A 12675-nucleotide genomic window follows, 5' to 3' on the forward strand; every position below is an offset into this window, starting at 1 on the left:
TAGGGAATAGGGTGCCATTTGGGATGCAATTATGGAGGGCAGTGTCCAGATGGTGAGGCAACAGCAAGGGGACAACAGGAGGTACAAAGAGCGGCAGCAGGGGGTAACACAACCCTCAATCGACAGCTCTGATCAGGAAATTATTATATTAAACAATTTACATGATTTAACATTACATTGACATTTTAGTAATTAAGCAGTTTGTCTTATCCAGAGCAACTTACAGTCAAGGAAAAACAACCACATTTCACAATTATTGCATGTAGACCTTAATCGAAATATCTGCTATCAACAGAATCAGTGGCAGGAAAGTTGTCCTTCTGCTGGCCTCATTTACATTATCCTTTCTTAATCTGGTTCCGGCAAAAGGCAAGTTTCCTCAGTACATTGTTCGTTGCAACGTCATCTCACGGAGTCTACCTCTACACAAAAAAATTTAACTTGTGAAAGTACAACAGTAACATAACACTCACAGGAATGAACTGTTTTACATTTTGCACATAGATAACAATAAAATAGTTCAAATGTTTTACGAAGTATCCTTACATAATGTAATTTTGTATTTTGTCTCTAGAAATATATTGGTACATTTTGTGTAGCGGCATGTCTCAAACTACTAGTAAAACAAACAGTATAGTATAAATACAGTATAATGGGCCTATATTTATAAAGGCTACCATTCAATACATAGCTATACAAATAATATGGGTATTGAATGAAAGTTTTTGTCAAATGGCAATGTTTTTTTAATAATAATTTTCCAAACTTACTTAGATCTGCATTTCAGCCAAAGCAGAACTGCAATTATCAACAATCTGTTTATTAGGTGGAACTTGTTGAAATAAAAGAAATGGATGAAAAAAAAAATCCAAAACATCTAAAATATATAGAATGCATACAGTTGCAGTGGGAAGTTTACATATACTTAGGTTGGAGTCATTAAAACTCGTTTTTCAACCACTCCACAAATTTCTTGTTAACGAACTATAGTTTTGGCAAGTCGGTTAGGACATCTACTTTTTTCCAACAATTGTTTACAGACAGATTATTTAACTTATAACTCAATGTATCACAATTCCAGTGGGTCAGAAGTTTACATACAGTGGGGCAAAAAAGTATTTAGTCAGCCACCAATTGTGCAAGTTCTCCCACTTAAAAAGATGAGAGAGGCCTGTAATTTTCATCATAGGTACACTTCATCTATGACAGACAAAATGAGAAAAAAAATCCAGAAAATCACATTGTAGGATTTTTAATGAATTTATTTGCAAATGATGGTGGAAAATAAGTATTTGGTCAATAACAAAAGTTTATCTCAATACTTTGTTATATACCCTTTGTTGGCAATGACAGAGGTCAAACCCTTTCTGTAAGTCTTCACAAGGTTTTCACACACTGTTGCTGGTATTTTGGCCCATTCCTCCATGCAGATCTCCTCTAGAGCAGTGATGTTTTGGGGCTGTTGCTGGGCAACACAGACTATCAACTCCCTCCAAAGATTTTCTATGGGGTTGAGATCTGGAGACTCACTAGGCCACTCCAGGACCTTGAAATGCTTCTTACGAAGCCACTCCTTCGTTGCCCGGGCGGTGTGTTTGGGATCATTGTCATGCTGAAAGACCCAGCCACGTTTCATCTTCAATGCCCTTGCTGATGGAAGGAGGTTTTCACTCAAAATCTCACGATACATGGCCCCATTCATTCTTTCCTTTACACGGATCAGTCATCCTGGTCCCTTTGCAGAAAAACAGCCCCAAAGCATGATGTTTCCACCCCCATGCTTCACATAAGGTATGGTGTTCTTTGGATGAACTCAGCATTCTTTGTCCTCCAAACACGACGAGTTGAGTTTTTACCAAAAAGTTCTATTTTGGTTTCATCTGACCATATGACATTCTCCCAATCTTCTTCTGGATCATGCAAATGCTCTCTAGCAAACTTCAGAAGGGCCTGGACATGTACTGACTTAAGCAGGGGGACACGTCTGGCACCACAGGATTTGAGTCCCTGGCGGCGTAGTGTTACTGATGGTAGGCTTTGTTACTTTGGTCCCAGCTCTCTGCAGGTCATTCACTAGGTCACCCCGTGTGGTTTTGGGATTTTTGCTCTCTGTTCTTGTGATCATTTTGACCCCACTGGGTGAGATTTTTAAACATTTATTTCACCTTTATTTAACCAGGTAGGCTAGTTGAGAACAAGTTCTCATTTGCAACTGCGACCTGGCCAAGATAAAGCATAGCAGTGTGAGCAGACAACACAGAGTTACACATGGAGTAAACAATTAACAAGTCAATAACACAGTAGAAAAAAAAGAGAGTCTATATACATTGTGTGCAAAAGGCATGAGGAGGTAGGGGAATAATTACAATTTTGCATATTAACACTGGAGTGATAAATGATCAGATGGTCATGTACAGGTAGAGATATTGGTGTGCAAAAGAGCAGAAAAGTAAATAAATAAATAAAAACAGTATGGGGATGAGGTAGGTAAAAATGGGTGGGCTATTTACCGATAGACTATGTACAGCTGCAGCGATCGGTTAGCTGCTCAGATAGCAGATGTTTGAAGTTGGTGAGGGAGATAAAAGTCTCCAACTTCAGCGATTTTTGCAATTCGTTCCAGTCACAGGCAGCAGAGAACTGGAACGAAAGGCGGCCAAATGAGGTGTTGGCTTTAGGGATGATCAGTGAGATACACCTGCTGGAGCGCGTGCTACGGGTAGGTGTTGCCATCGTGACCAGTGAACTGAGATAAGGCGGAGCTTTACCTAGCATGGACTTGTAGATGACCTGGAGCCAGTGGGTCTGGCGACGAATATGTAGTGAGCGCCAGCCGACTCAAATGAATCATTATCTCACCCTGATCGATCTGTAGAGGCTCGGGTAGACTGCTGTGCTCCACGCAACATGAGTAGTTGTGTTTAGAACCAGAGATGAAGATGGTTTTATGCAGTTGGTAAGTCAAATCATGATTAGGTTTGATGTCTGTTGCCACATGTAGAGAGGTTGGCTTCCCATCCAGCTCCCACTTAACAGAGATGTCCTTGACCCGGTCTTCTCCAGGTCTAGGTCTAATGACCACTTCAGGACGAACTGTCAAGGACAGAACATTACAATACAAAATCCTATGCACTCTGCAAGACAAAGTGAACTTCCAAATCCTTTATTTCTACAATCATCAGTTTTGTACAATAACCATTGCCCACCTACTTATACTTGTGGGTAAAATACAGTACTATAGTATACAGTAATGTACTATACAAATCAGGAATTAACTTCAAATTCTGCCTAAATATCCACATTCACATACAACAAATATTAAGTAATATATATTGCAGTGTGTATGCACAGGTTGCCAATGCTGCCAAACAGGTCATACAAGATAGTTATTTGTTCCTACGTTGTTCCGGTGTCATTCCAATGAAATGTGGTTGGACCATCATACGTTGGTATGTCTCAGATTATTTGATTAGCATCATACAGTACAGTTTGTTTTGAATGCCACAAGACAACAGTTGGTATAATTAGGCCTATAATCGAAGATGTGCACAGATACATCCAATGTGTCTTGTTACAAAATACCCTAAAGACCAACATATCAAAATAAACATTTATAAAAACAACCTGTCTATGACCCTTGGCTAACATGCTGAACACTACCAATAGCCTAGACAATTGGCACAGTTCATAGTGTTTTGTGGCCCCTATTACTTGAGATTTGCTGCATTGGTGTTAGAATTGTAAAAAAATAACTCAGCCCTTTTTAAATGCAAAATGACAAAATACAAAAAAGTTAGTATAGTAAGTATTTCAAATACATCTAACAGAAAAACTGCCCCTATCTGATCAAGCCAAAACTAGATCATATCTGCATGTGAAGCCTTGCTGTACTCTTATAGCAATGTACAATAACTCTATATATTAATATCATGCAACTAATATTAAAAGTTGATAGCTGTAAGAGGATTTTTTATTTACATGTTTTACAAATCTATATCAATTGAACCAATGCATGGTCAGAGCCATAACATTTAATAAGTGATCTTACCTTTTCTGTTGATGGCCATCTTACTATGTGTGTAAACATTCTTCAATCTTGGAACACAATCACGTTTCACATAGGGCAAATTACTTTGGTTCTAAAGTTTATACCCATCCAGAATGGTCTTAGTTGCTAATGCCATTGCATGGGGAACTGAGTGGCTCCAGAGCATGGTGTCATCATCCAAAGAAAGTGTATTTCCCATTGACAGAGAACTTGTACAGTCCCCTCTGGATTCCTTCATGGTCTAATTCACAACCATATATTAACTGAATAAGTGGACCTTAAGAAAACAAATGTACGTACATACTACATATCAATAACCTTTCATACATGACACATAGGCTGCATGTTACATTCCTGAGTCATCCGTTTATGTTCTTACTGTGACAAAAATACAATATAATATGCCCATACAATGTGCAGTATATGTAATCAGATAATTATTGTCAATCTACCATTTAGTAAGGCGATGGATTGGTGCTAAGGCCCTGCAGCCGAGTAATGTCCTGTCCACGGAGTGTACCTGTACATCAAGCTGCCTCACGCTACAGAGGCCCTGTGGGCTGTTCCGGCTCAGACAAGGCTTACTTGTCCAAGGCTTACTTACTTACCATTAAATCCTAGAGTGGCATTTGCATGTCTTGTGAAGGATTGAAAGTAGCCAGGTTTAAAACGAGTGCAGTCCTGAGTGTCTCAGGGGACTGGAAAAGTCTCTTACATTGCTTTTATAACTAAACACTCTTTGGTCATCCAGCATTTCATAAGAGCAGTACTCTGGTAAATATCCATGTCCGCGTGCAAACATCCAATATATAATCAAACTATGGTTTCCTAGATGAGAAGGGTGAACATGTTTGTCATCAATATGCCAGGTTCGTGGTAGCACAATATGGTCTGTCAATGCACTAGCAGGATCATGCCGTTAGTTTTTTGTATGTCATTTAAATAAGTGCTCTCCAGTGTACAACTACAAAACCAACCTGAATAGTTATTCGTCTCTACAATGGGGAACAGGCACATGCTAATGCCTAACGTTACCTGTTGGTTTCACAGAACAACAGCTTATTAATAACCACTTTATGATTGTTCTCAACAGAATTTCTCTAAGTATAGAAGTTTCATAATGGTTATGTTGTTAAAAATGCACCGATATGGGGTTCTGCATCTCAGTGCTAGAGGCGTCACTACAAAAACCCTGTTTCGATTCCAGGCTGGTCCTGGGGTAGGCTGTCATTCTAAATAATAATTTGTTAACTGACTTTCCTAGTGAAATAAATATCAGTGAAACTTTGGAAAAAAATTACTTAATTTTTGAAATTTAACTAGGCAAGTCAGTTAAGAACAAATTCTTATTTACAATGACGGCCTACCCCGGACAAAGCTGGGCCAATTGTACTCCCAATCACAGCCAGATGTGATATAGCCTGGATTTGAACCAGGGACTGTACGACATCTCTTGCACTGAGATGCAGTGCCTAAGATTGCTGTGCCACTCTGGAGCCAAAACTTTATATTGGAGTTGTGCCTGATGGATATAACCCATTTTAGCATGGATATTGAGTGGGTATTCCTCTTAGTTGGGAGCAATCATCCAATTAAGAAGAAGATGCCATGATGGCACAGATACTGTACCAACTCCAATTCACATACCGCCCCAAAAGATCCACAAATGACACACTCTCTATTGCACTCCACACCTTTCCCATCTGGACAGAAGGAACACCTTCATTGACTACGGCTCAGTGTTCAACAGCATAGTGCCCTCCAAGCTCATCACTAAGTTAAGTGCCGTTGGAATGAACTCCTCCCTTTGCAACTGGATCCTTGACTTCCTGACGGGCCGCCCAAAGGTGGTGAGGGTAGGCTACAACATATTCGCCACGCTGACCCTCAACACGCAGGCCCCTCAGAGTTGCTTGCTTAGTCCCCTCCTGCCCTCCCTGTTCACCCGTGACTGCATTGCCGAGCACAACTCCAACATCATCATTAAGTTTGCCGTCAACACGATGGTGGTAGTCCAGATCACCGACGATGATGAGACGCATAGGCCATTGACGTATAGGGAGGAGGTCAGAGAACCAGGACAACAACCCCCTGTCAAAGTCAGCAAGTCAAAGGAGCTTATTGTGGACTGCAGGAAATGAGGGCCTAGCACGCCTCCATTCACATCGACTAGGCTGTAGTGGAGCGGGATGATAGCGTCAAGTTCCTCTGGGTCCACATCCTTAAGGACCTATCATGGGCCAAACACACCAACACAGTCGTGAAGAGGGCATGACAACATCTCTTCCCTCCCTGGAGTCTTAAAAGTTTTGGCATAGGCCCTCAGATCCTCAAAAGGTTCTACAGCTGCACCATTGAGAGCATCTTGACTGGCTGATTCACCGCTTGGTATGGCAACTGCTTGACATCTGACTGTAAGGCGCTACAGAGGGTAATGCATACAGCCCAGTACATCACTGGAGCCGAGCTCCCTGCCATCCAGGTAATGTCGGAGGAAAGCTCTAAAACTGTTCTCTCTGCTACTGCACGGCAAGTGTACCGGAGCGCCAAGTCCGGGACCAAAAGCCTCCTGAACAGCTTCTACCCCCAAGCCATATGACTGCTGAACAGTTAATCAAATGGCTACCCTGACAATTTGCATTGAACCCATGTATTTGCACTGACTCTCTTGTATAGCCGAGGGACATATAATCCCTAATCTTACTACATTTACACACACTGTATATAGAGACTTTTCTATTGTGTTATTGACTGTACGTTTGTTTATCCCATGTGTAACTCTGTGTTGTTTGTGTCCCACTACTTTGCTTTATCTTGGCCAGGTCGCAGTTGTAAATGAGAACTTGGTCTCAACTAGCCTACCTGGTTAAATAAAGGTGTAACCAAAAAAATTCAAAATACACACAAAACACACATGCATATTGACGCTACACACATTCACAAATAGAGACACTCTTTCACACTGCTGCTGCCTTGTTTACTATCTATCCTGATTACCTAGCCACTTTTATCCCTACCTACATGTACATATTATTCTGTAACAACCAGGGGGTGGTGTATTAGCATACCTCTTGTACTATCTGATCACATGAACACTTACAAAAAAAAAGACTTCTACATGTTGTATAGGAATAAGGCTACATGATGAAATAAGTTATATTGATTGTGCATTGTTACACAATGAAAAACAAATAAAACATTACAGACACACACAAAAACATGCCTTAGTACAGAGGCCAGGATCCAGCGCTTTTAGACTTCTCAGCTTGAAATGCCTCCACCTGTGGCATCAAATGTTTATCTTCTTGGTGGAGCAGTTGTCAAGAGGGCAGCCACCTATGTTTGCGAGATAGGATTCAATATTGAATACCAGAGTGGGCTGGTGAGGAAGGAAACAGTACTTTTATTAAGCAAGCTGTGGGCTATCTGTTACATTTGACTGCCCATAAAGATGTTAATTTGTGTCTGACTGTCAGGATTAAGCCTTAAATGGTGACATGATGAGTTGTGTTGCCCAGGGCCCTGGCTGGCTGAGTTATGGATGTATCTAAAATGGCACACTATTCCTTATGTAGTGCACTACTTTTAACCAGGGTACCCGGCTCTGTTCAAAAGTAGTGCACTATATAGGGAATGTGGTGCATTCTGGGACACAGGCAGTGTTATGAGTTTGTTGTGATGGAGAAGCCAAGTTTCTATACAGCCCACCAGACCCTCTGGCACTGGGAAAGAATCCTGGGATGAGCCAGGCTGCTGTTTGAACATGCCAAGAGATGGCATATGCCTTCATATTGAGATGTCATCCCAAACTGATGAGAGAGAGGCCGCAACTGGAAAAACTTGCCCTGAACTTAGTGTGATAGAGGACATTCGTCAATGGCCTATGCTTCTTACAGGTCAAGTAAGCCAAGTGCAGTACGTAAACATTCCACAAGGTGTCGCCCAAACCTTGCATGTTGACATTGCAATAAAAACAGTAAAAAACGGAACATTCAAGATGTGAAGAGTTCATTGACCCATTACAGTTATTACTACAATTCTGTCAGGCAAACATTATTGAGTAAATGTATAACATCCCATTAAGAAATAAAGAAAAAAAATATTTAAAGGTCATTTTAAAGCATTTGCACCAGCTGGCCTTGGTCAAGATCTTCTTTCAGGTGGTCAATGTTGAAATATTGATAAATATTTACAGAGGTGTAACCACAGTAACAGTATGCAAAAATACAAACATTTGAAGCATTCCCTTTGTATACACTTTATAAAGTGTGTACAGAGATAAACACATTACTGTTTGTACTGTAAGTCCATGAACCTGTGTTAGGAAAAGTCACAAGATATTGTGGAATAGCTTGGTTTTCTGCTTTAGCTCAGGCTTTTGGGGCACGAAGATATGCTCATCAATTCTGGGGCATAGCATGGTAGGGTTCAATTCGAATTGAAGGCAGTCAATTCAGAAAGTAAACTAAAATTACAATTAAATGATATAAAAAAGGGCATTTATTTTCAGACTTCACTACAAACTGAAAAGTAGAAGCTAATTATTACAACGTTTTTACATTTTTTAAATGTTCAATTCAAATCCACTTCCTGAATTGACTGCCTTCAATTCGAATTGAGCCCAACCCTGGGGCATAGGAAGATATAAAAAAAGCATGTCAATGTAAGTCATATTGTAGTTAGAAGACAAATGGCCTTGTATTCAGTAACTTTGGTTTTCTGCCTTAGAACATGTGTGACTCACCCATGAGCCCACACTTTTGGGACAGCACTGTTCATGGAGCACAGGCCCATATAAAAAGTTAATATGGCTTACATCCCAAATGGCAACCTAATCTCTTTATAGTGCACTACTTTTGACCAGGACCCTATGGGAAAAAGGTCCCATTTGGTACACAGTCATGGTGAGAGCAGGTTCCTCACACGCATACAGTCATGTTCTGTGGAACTAGCTACAGTACCTTGCGAAAGTATTCGGCCCCCTTGAACTTTGCGACCTTTTGCCACATTTCAGGCTTCAAACATAAAGATATAAAACTGTATTTTTTTGTGAAGAATCAACAACAAGTGGGACACAATCATGAAGTGGAACGACATTTATTGGATATTTCAAACTTTTTTAACAAATCAAAAACTGAAAAATTGGGCGTGCAAAATTATTCAGCCCCCTTAAGTTAATACTTTGTAGCGCCACCTTTTGCTGCGATTACAGCTGTAAGTCGCTTGGGGTATGTCTCTATCAGTTTTGCACATCAAGAGACTGACATTTTTTCCCATTCCTCCTTGCAAAACAGCTTGAGCTCAGTGAGGTTGGATGGAGAGCATTTGTGAACATCAGTTTTCAGTTCTTTCCACAGATTCTCGATTGGATTCAGGTCTGGACTTTGACTTGGCCATTCTAACACCTGGATATGTTTATTTTTGAACCATTCCATTGTAGATTTTGCTTTATGTTTTGGATCATTGTCTTGTTGGAAGACAAATCTCCGTCCCAGTCTCAGGTCTTTTGCAGACTCCATCAGGTTTTCTTCCAGAATGGTCCTGTATTTGGCTCCATCCATCTTCCCATCAATTTTAACCATCTTCCCTGTCCCTGCTGAAGAAAAGCAGGCCCAAACCATGATGCTGCCACCACCATGTTTGACAGTGGGGATGGTGTGTTCAGGGTGATGAGCTGTGTTGCTTTTACGCCAAACATAACATTTTGCATTGTTGCCAAAAAGTTCAATTTTGGTTTCATCTGACCAGAGCACCTTCTTCCACATGTTTGGTGTGTCTCCCAGGTGGCTTGTGGCAAACTTTAAACGACACTTTTTATGGATATCTTTAAGAAATGGCTTTCTTCTTGCCACTCTTCCATAAAGGCCAGATTTGTGCAATATAGACTGATTGTTGTCCTATGGACAGAGTCTCCCACCTCAGCTGTAGATCTCTGCAGTTCATCCAGAGTGATCATGGGCCTCTTGGCTGCATCTCTGATCAGTCTTCTCCTTGTATGAGCTGAAAGTTTAGAGGGACGGCCAGGTCTTGGTAGATTTGCAGTGGTCTGATACTCCTTCCATTTCAATATTATCGCTTGCACAGTGCTCCTTGGGATGTTTAAAGCTTGGGAAATCTTTTTGCATCCAAATCCGGCTTTTAAACTTCTTCACAACAGTATCTCGGACCTGCCTGGTGTGTTCCTTGTTCTTCATGATGCTCTCTGCGCTTTTAACGGACCTCTGAGACTATCACAGTGCAGGTGCATTTATACGGAGACTTGATTACACACAGGTGGATTGTATTTATCATCATTAGTCATTTAGGTCAACATTGGATCATTCAGAGATCCTCACTGAACTTCTGGAGAGAGTTTACTGCACTGAAAGTAAAGGGGCTGAATAATTTTGCACGCCCAATTTTTCAGTTTTTGATTTGTTAAAAAAGTTTGAAATATCCAATAAATGTTGTTCCACTTCATGATTGTGTCCCACTTGTTGTTGATTCTTCACAAAAAAATACAGTTTTATATCTTTATGTTTGAAGCCTGAAATGTGGCAAAAGGTCGCAAAGTTCAAGGGGGCCGAATACTTTCGCAAGGCACTGTATGTGCCAAGTCAAGGCAGCTGTTCCACATGCTTCACACGTGGATTTGCTCTGGTTGTCATTGGGACTTGGTTTCAGTTTTAGGTTAGGACACTAGAACAAAGCACCAAAATAGCACCAGGCAGGTGGAGATCAAGGTTTTGTGGCCAGAACATGTCCTTGAGATTTCTGTTATGCAATAAAACAAAAATAACTATATTCCTAAGTGCTGGATATCTTTGTTTAAGTTGTATTCATCAAAATAGGCCTACACGTGTTTATTGCGCTTGAATATATATTCAATATGCAGAACGCACATACACACATATCAGAAATAAATAGTTGATAGAAGAGCAGATTGATCTCCTGGAGGATTCCTGTGACATGTTTACCTCTAAAGTAGGCCTAGTTTACTGTTTAAGGACTGGGAGTAGTGTGCTATTTGTAGGGATATGATTCAATAATATTGCATGTTAAAGAGGTTCCTTTGCGGGAAATATTTTTTTCATTACAAAATATTGTCAAGATCTCAGATATTTTTCGAAATCACCCGATTGTTCACGCACACATGGGTGCAATTCCTCGCGCGCGCCATATACCACCTTCGACAGTTCCAGTCTTGACCGGCGTGTGGAGGCCGTTCCCCAATCGAATCCTGATGGAGCTGTTGCTCCCTGCACTAGTCTGGGAACGTGGAAACAGAAGGACTAAACAGGTGGTCAGAAACACAGCTAACAATGTCGTCCCTGGATAAAATGTGAAAGATATTTTGGTCTCATCTCTTTTTAAGGATACAAGATTCAATAACCAAAGATAATTCATGTTTCGGCTGACTTTCAAAGGAATAATTTATCCTCGGTTTTCCTCCGAATCTGGGCAAGATCTATCGGATATTAAACTATGAAAGTGACTGTGTGTTTTGGAAGGACTAGGGTGGTGGTACCGTGCGGAGATGGAAATATCAAAATCCATATTCTCATCCAGCAAGCCGTCATGAGATACAAAAAAGCAATTGCAAAGGTAAGTCGCGTTTACTTTGTATGGCGTGTTTGTTTCCAATGTTCCATTCACAGCATTGGATCTGGAAACAATGTTGCAATGCCTGGACTGGACGTGAGGCTCGCGCAAATATGGCGCAAATGTGTAAGAGATGAGCTAAAATGACCAAATTATTCAACATGCCTTTCGTTTTTATCCTGCTGCCTAAAAAACAATGCATGTTAGGCTGAGTTGATACATCACCATAGTTGGCAAAGTCTTGTGTAAATCCACGAAAACTTCATTTGGGATTTCACCCTTTCCCAACTGAAGTGCATGGAAAGATGGCACATAACGCTAACTTAAGTAGTTAACTAGCTAACTAACTAGGATATAATATGCAAACCTATTTAGTTCTAGAAGTAAAGTGATAATGATTTCTACCAATTCGAGATTTGGCTCCTTGGAAGCTGCTAGCTGGATGCTTGCTAGTTAGCTGACTGTTTTATAGCTGACTGTTTTATAGCTAGCTAGTTAGCATCAGCAAGCTGCAGGATGGCATTGTTTTTGAAATGGGGATACTGCCTAACTTAATTAAACATGTAATTTTTAAAAAGCGTAAAATTTCCTATCGATGTCATGCCGATTGTACCTTTATTATTATTATTATTATGCTACCAAGATGTCTATACTACATTTTCACTGGCACCCGAGTTTCTCTTGACTTTGTTACCCCTAGCTAATTAGCCTATTATGTTGTTGGCATAGCTAGCTAGCTAAGAAGCGGTGGCTAGCTTGTTAGCTGGGTCATTCCTAGATATGGGGTGCCATTTCTGTTCCCAGGAAATATCACTTATTTAGTGTAAAATGTAGATTCCAAAATGCTTTAAATATAAAACCATTCATCATTTTACCTTTAAAAACAAGAATATGGACCTTGAAATGGAATTATATGCGTCTTTAACACTTTTCTTCTTCTCCTCAGTGGATATAGGCGTTTTATGCCGGTGTTATTCATCCACTTCCACGAGAAATATGAATACATTTAATGTCCCATGTCAGTCTCACACTCATAAATGTCCACT

At 40.4% G+C, this 12675-nt stretch overlaps 1 protein-coding gene across 10 annotated transcripts in view; it reads left to right on the forward strand.

Annotated features, from left to right (window-relative positions):
* The first annotated feature begins 11192 nt into the window (after positions 1 to 11192).
* The window catches only part of pard3ab (par-3 family cell polarity regulator alpha, b), a 239351-nt gene continuing 237868 nt past the window's right edge, over positions 11193 to 12675 (forward strand). For 6 of the 10 annotated variants that reach the window (XM_042308154.1, XM_042308155.1, XM_042308157.1 and 3 more), the window contains exon 1: positions 11193 to 11632. In XM_042308154.1, coding sequence (XP_042164088.1) covers positions 11513 to 11632 — 120 coding nt within the window. In that variant the 5' untranslated portion in view covers positions 11193 to 11512. The remainder of the gene's footprint in view (positions 11633 to 12675) is intronic. The other 4 variants (XR_006080216.1, XR_006080217.1, XM_042308161.1 and 1 more) reach the window with 1 other exon arrangement.

The sequence above is a fragment of the Oncorhynchus tshawytscha genome, linkage group LG28, assembly GCF_018296145.1.
Source record: "Oncorhynchus tshawytscha isolate Ot180627B linkage group LG28, Otsh_v2.0, whole genome shotgun sequence".
In the NCBI taxonomy this organism is placed as follows: Eukaryota; Metazoa; Chordata; class Actinopteri; order Salmoniformes; family Salmonidae; genus Oncorhynchus; species Oncorhynchus tshawytscha.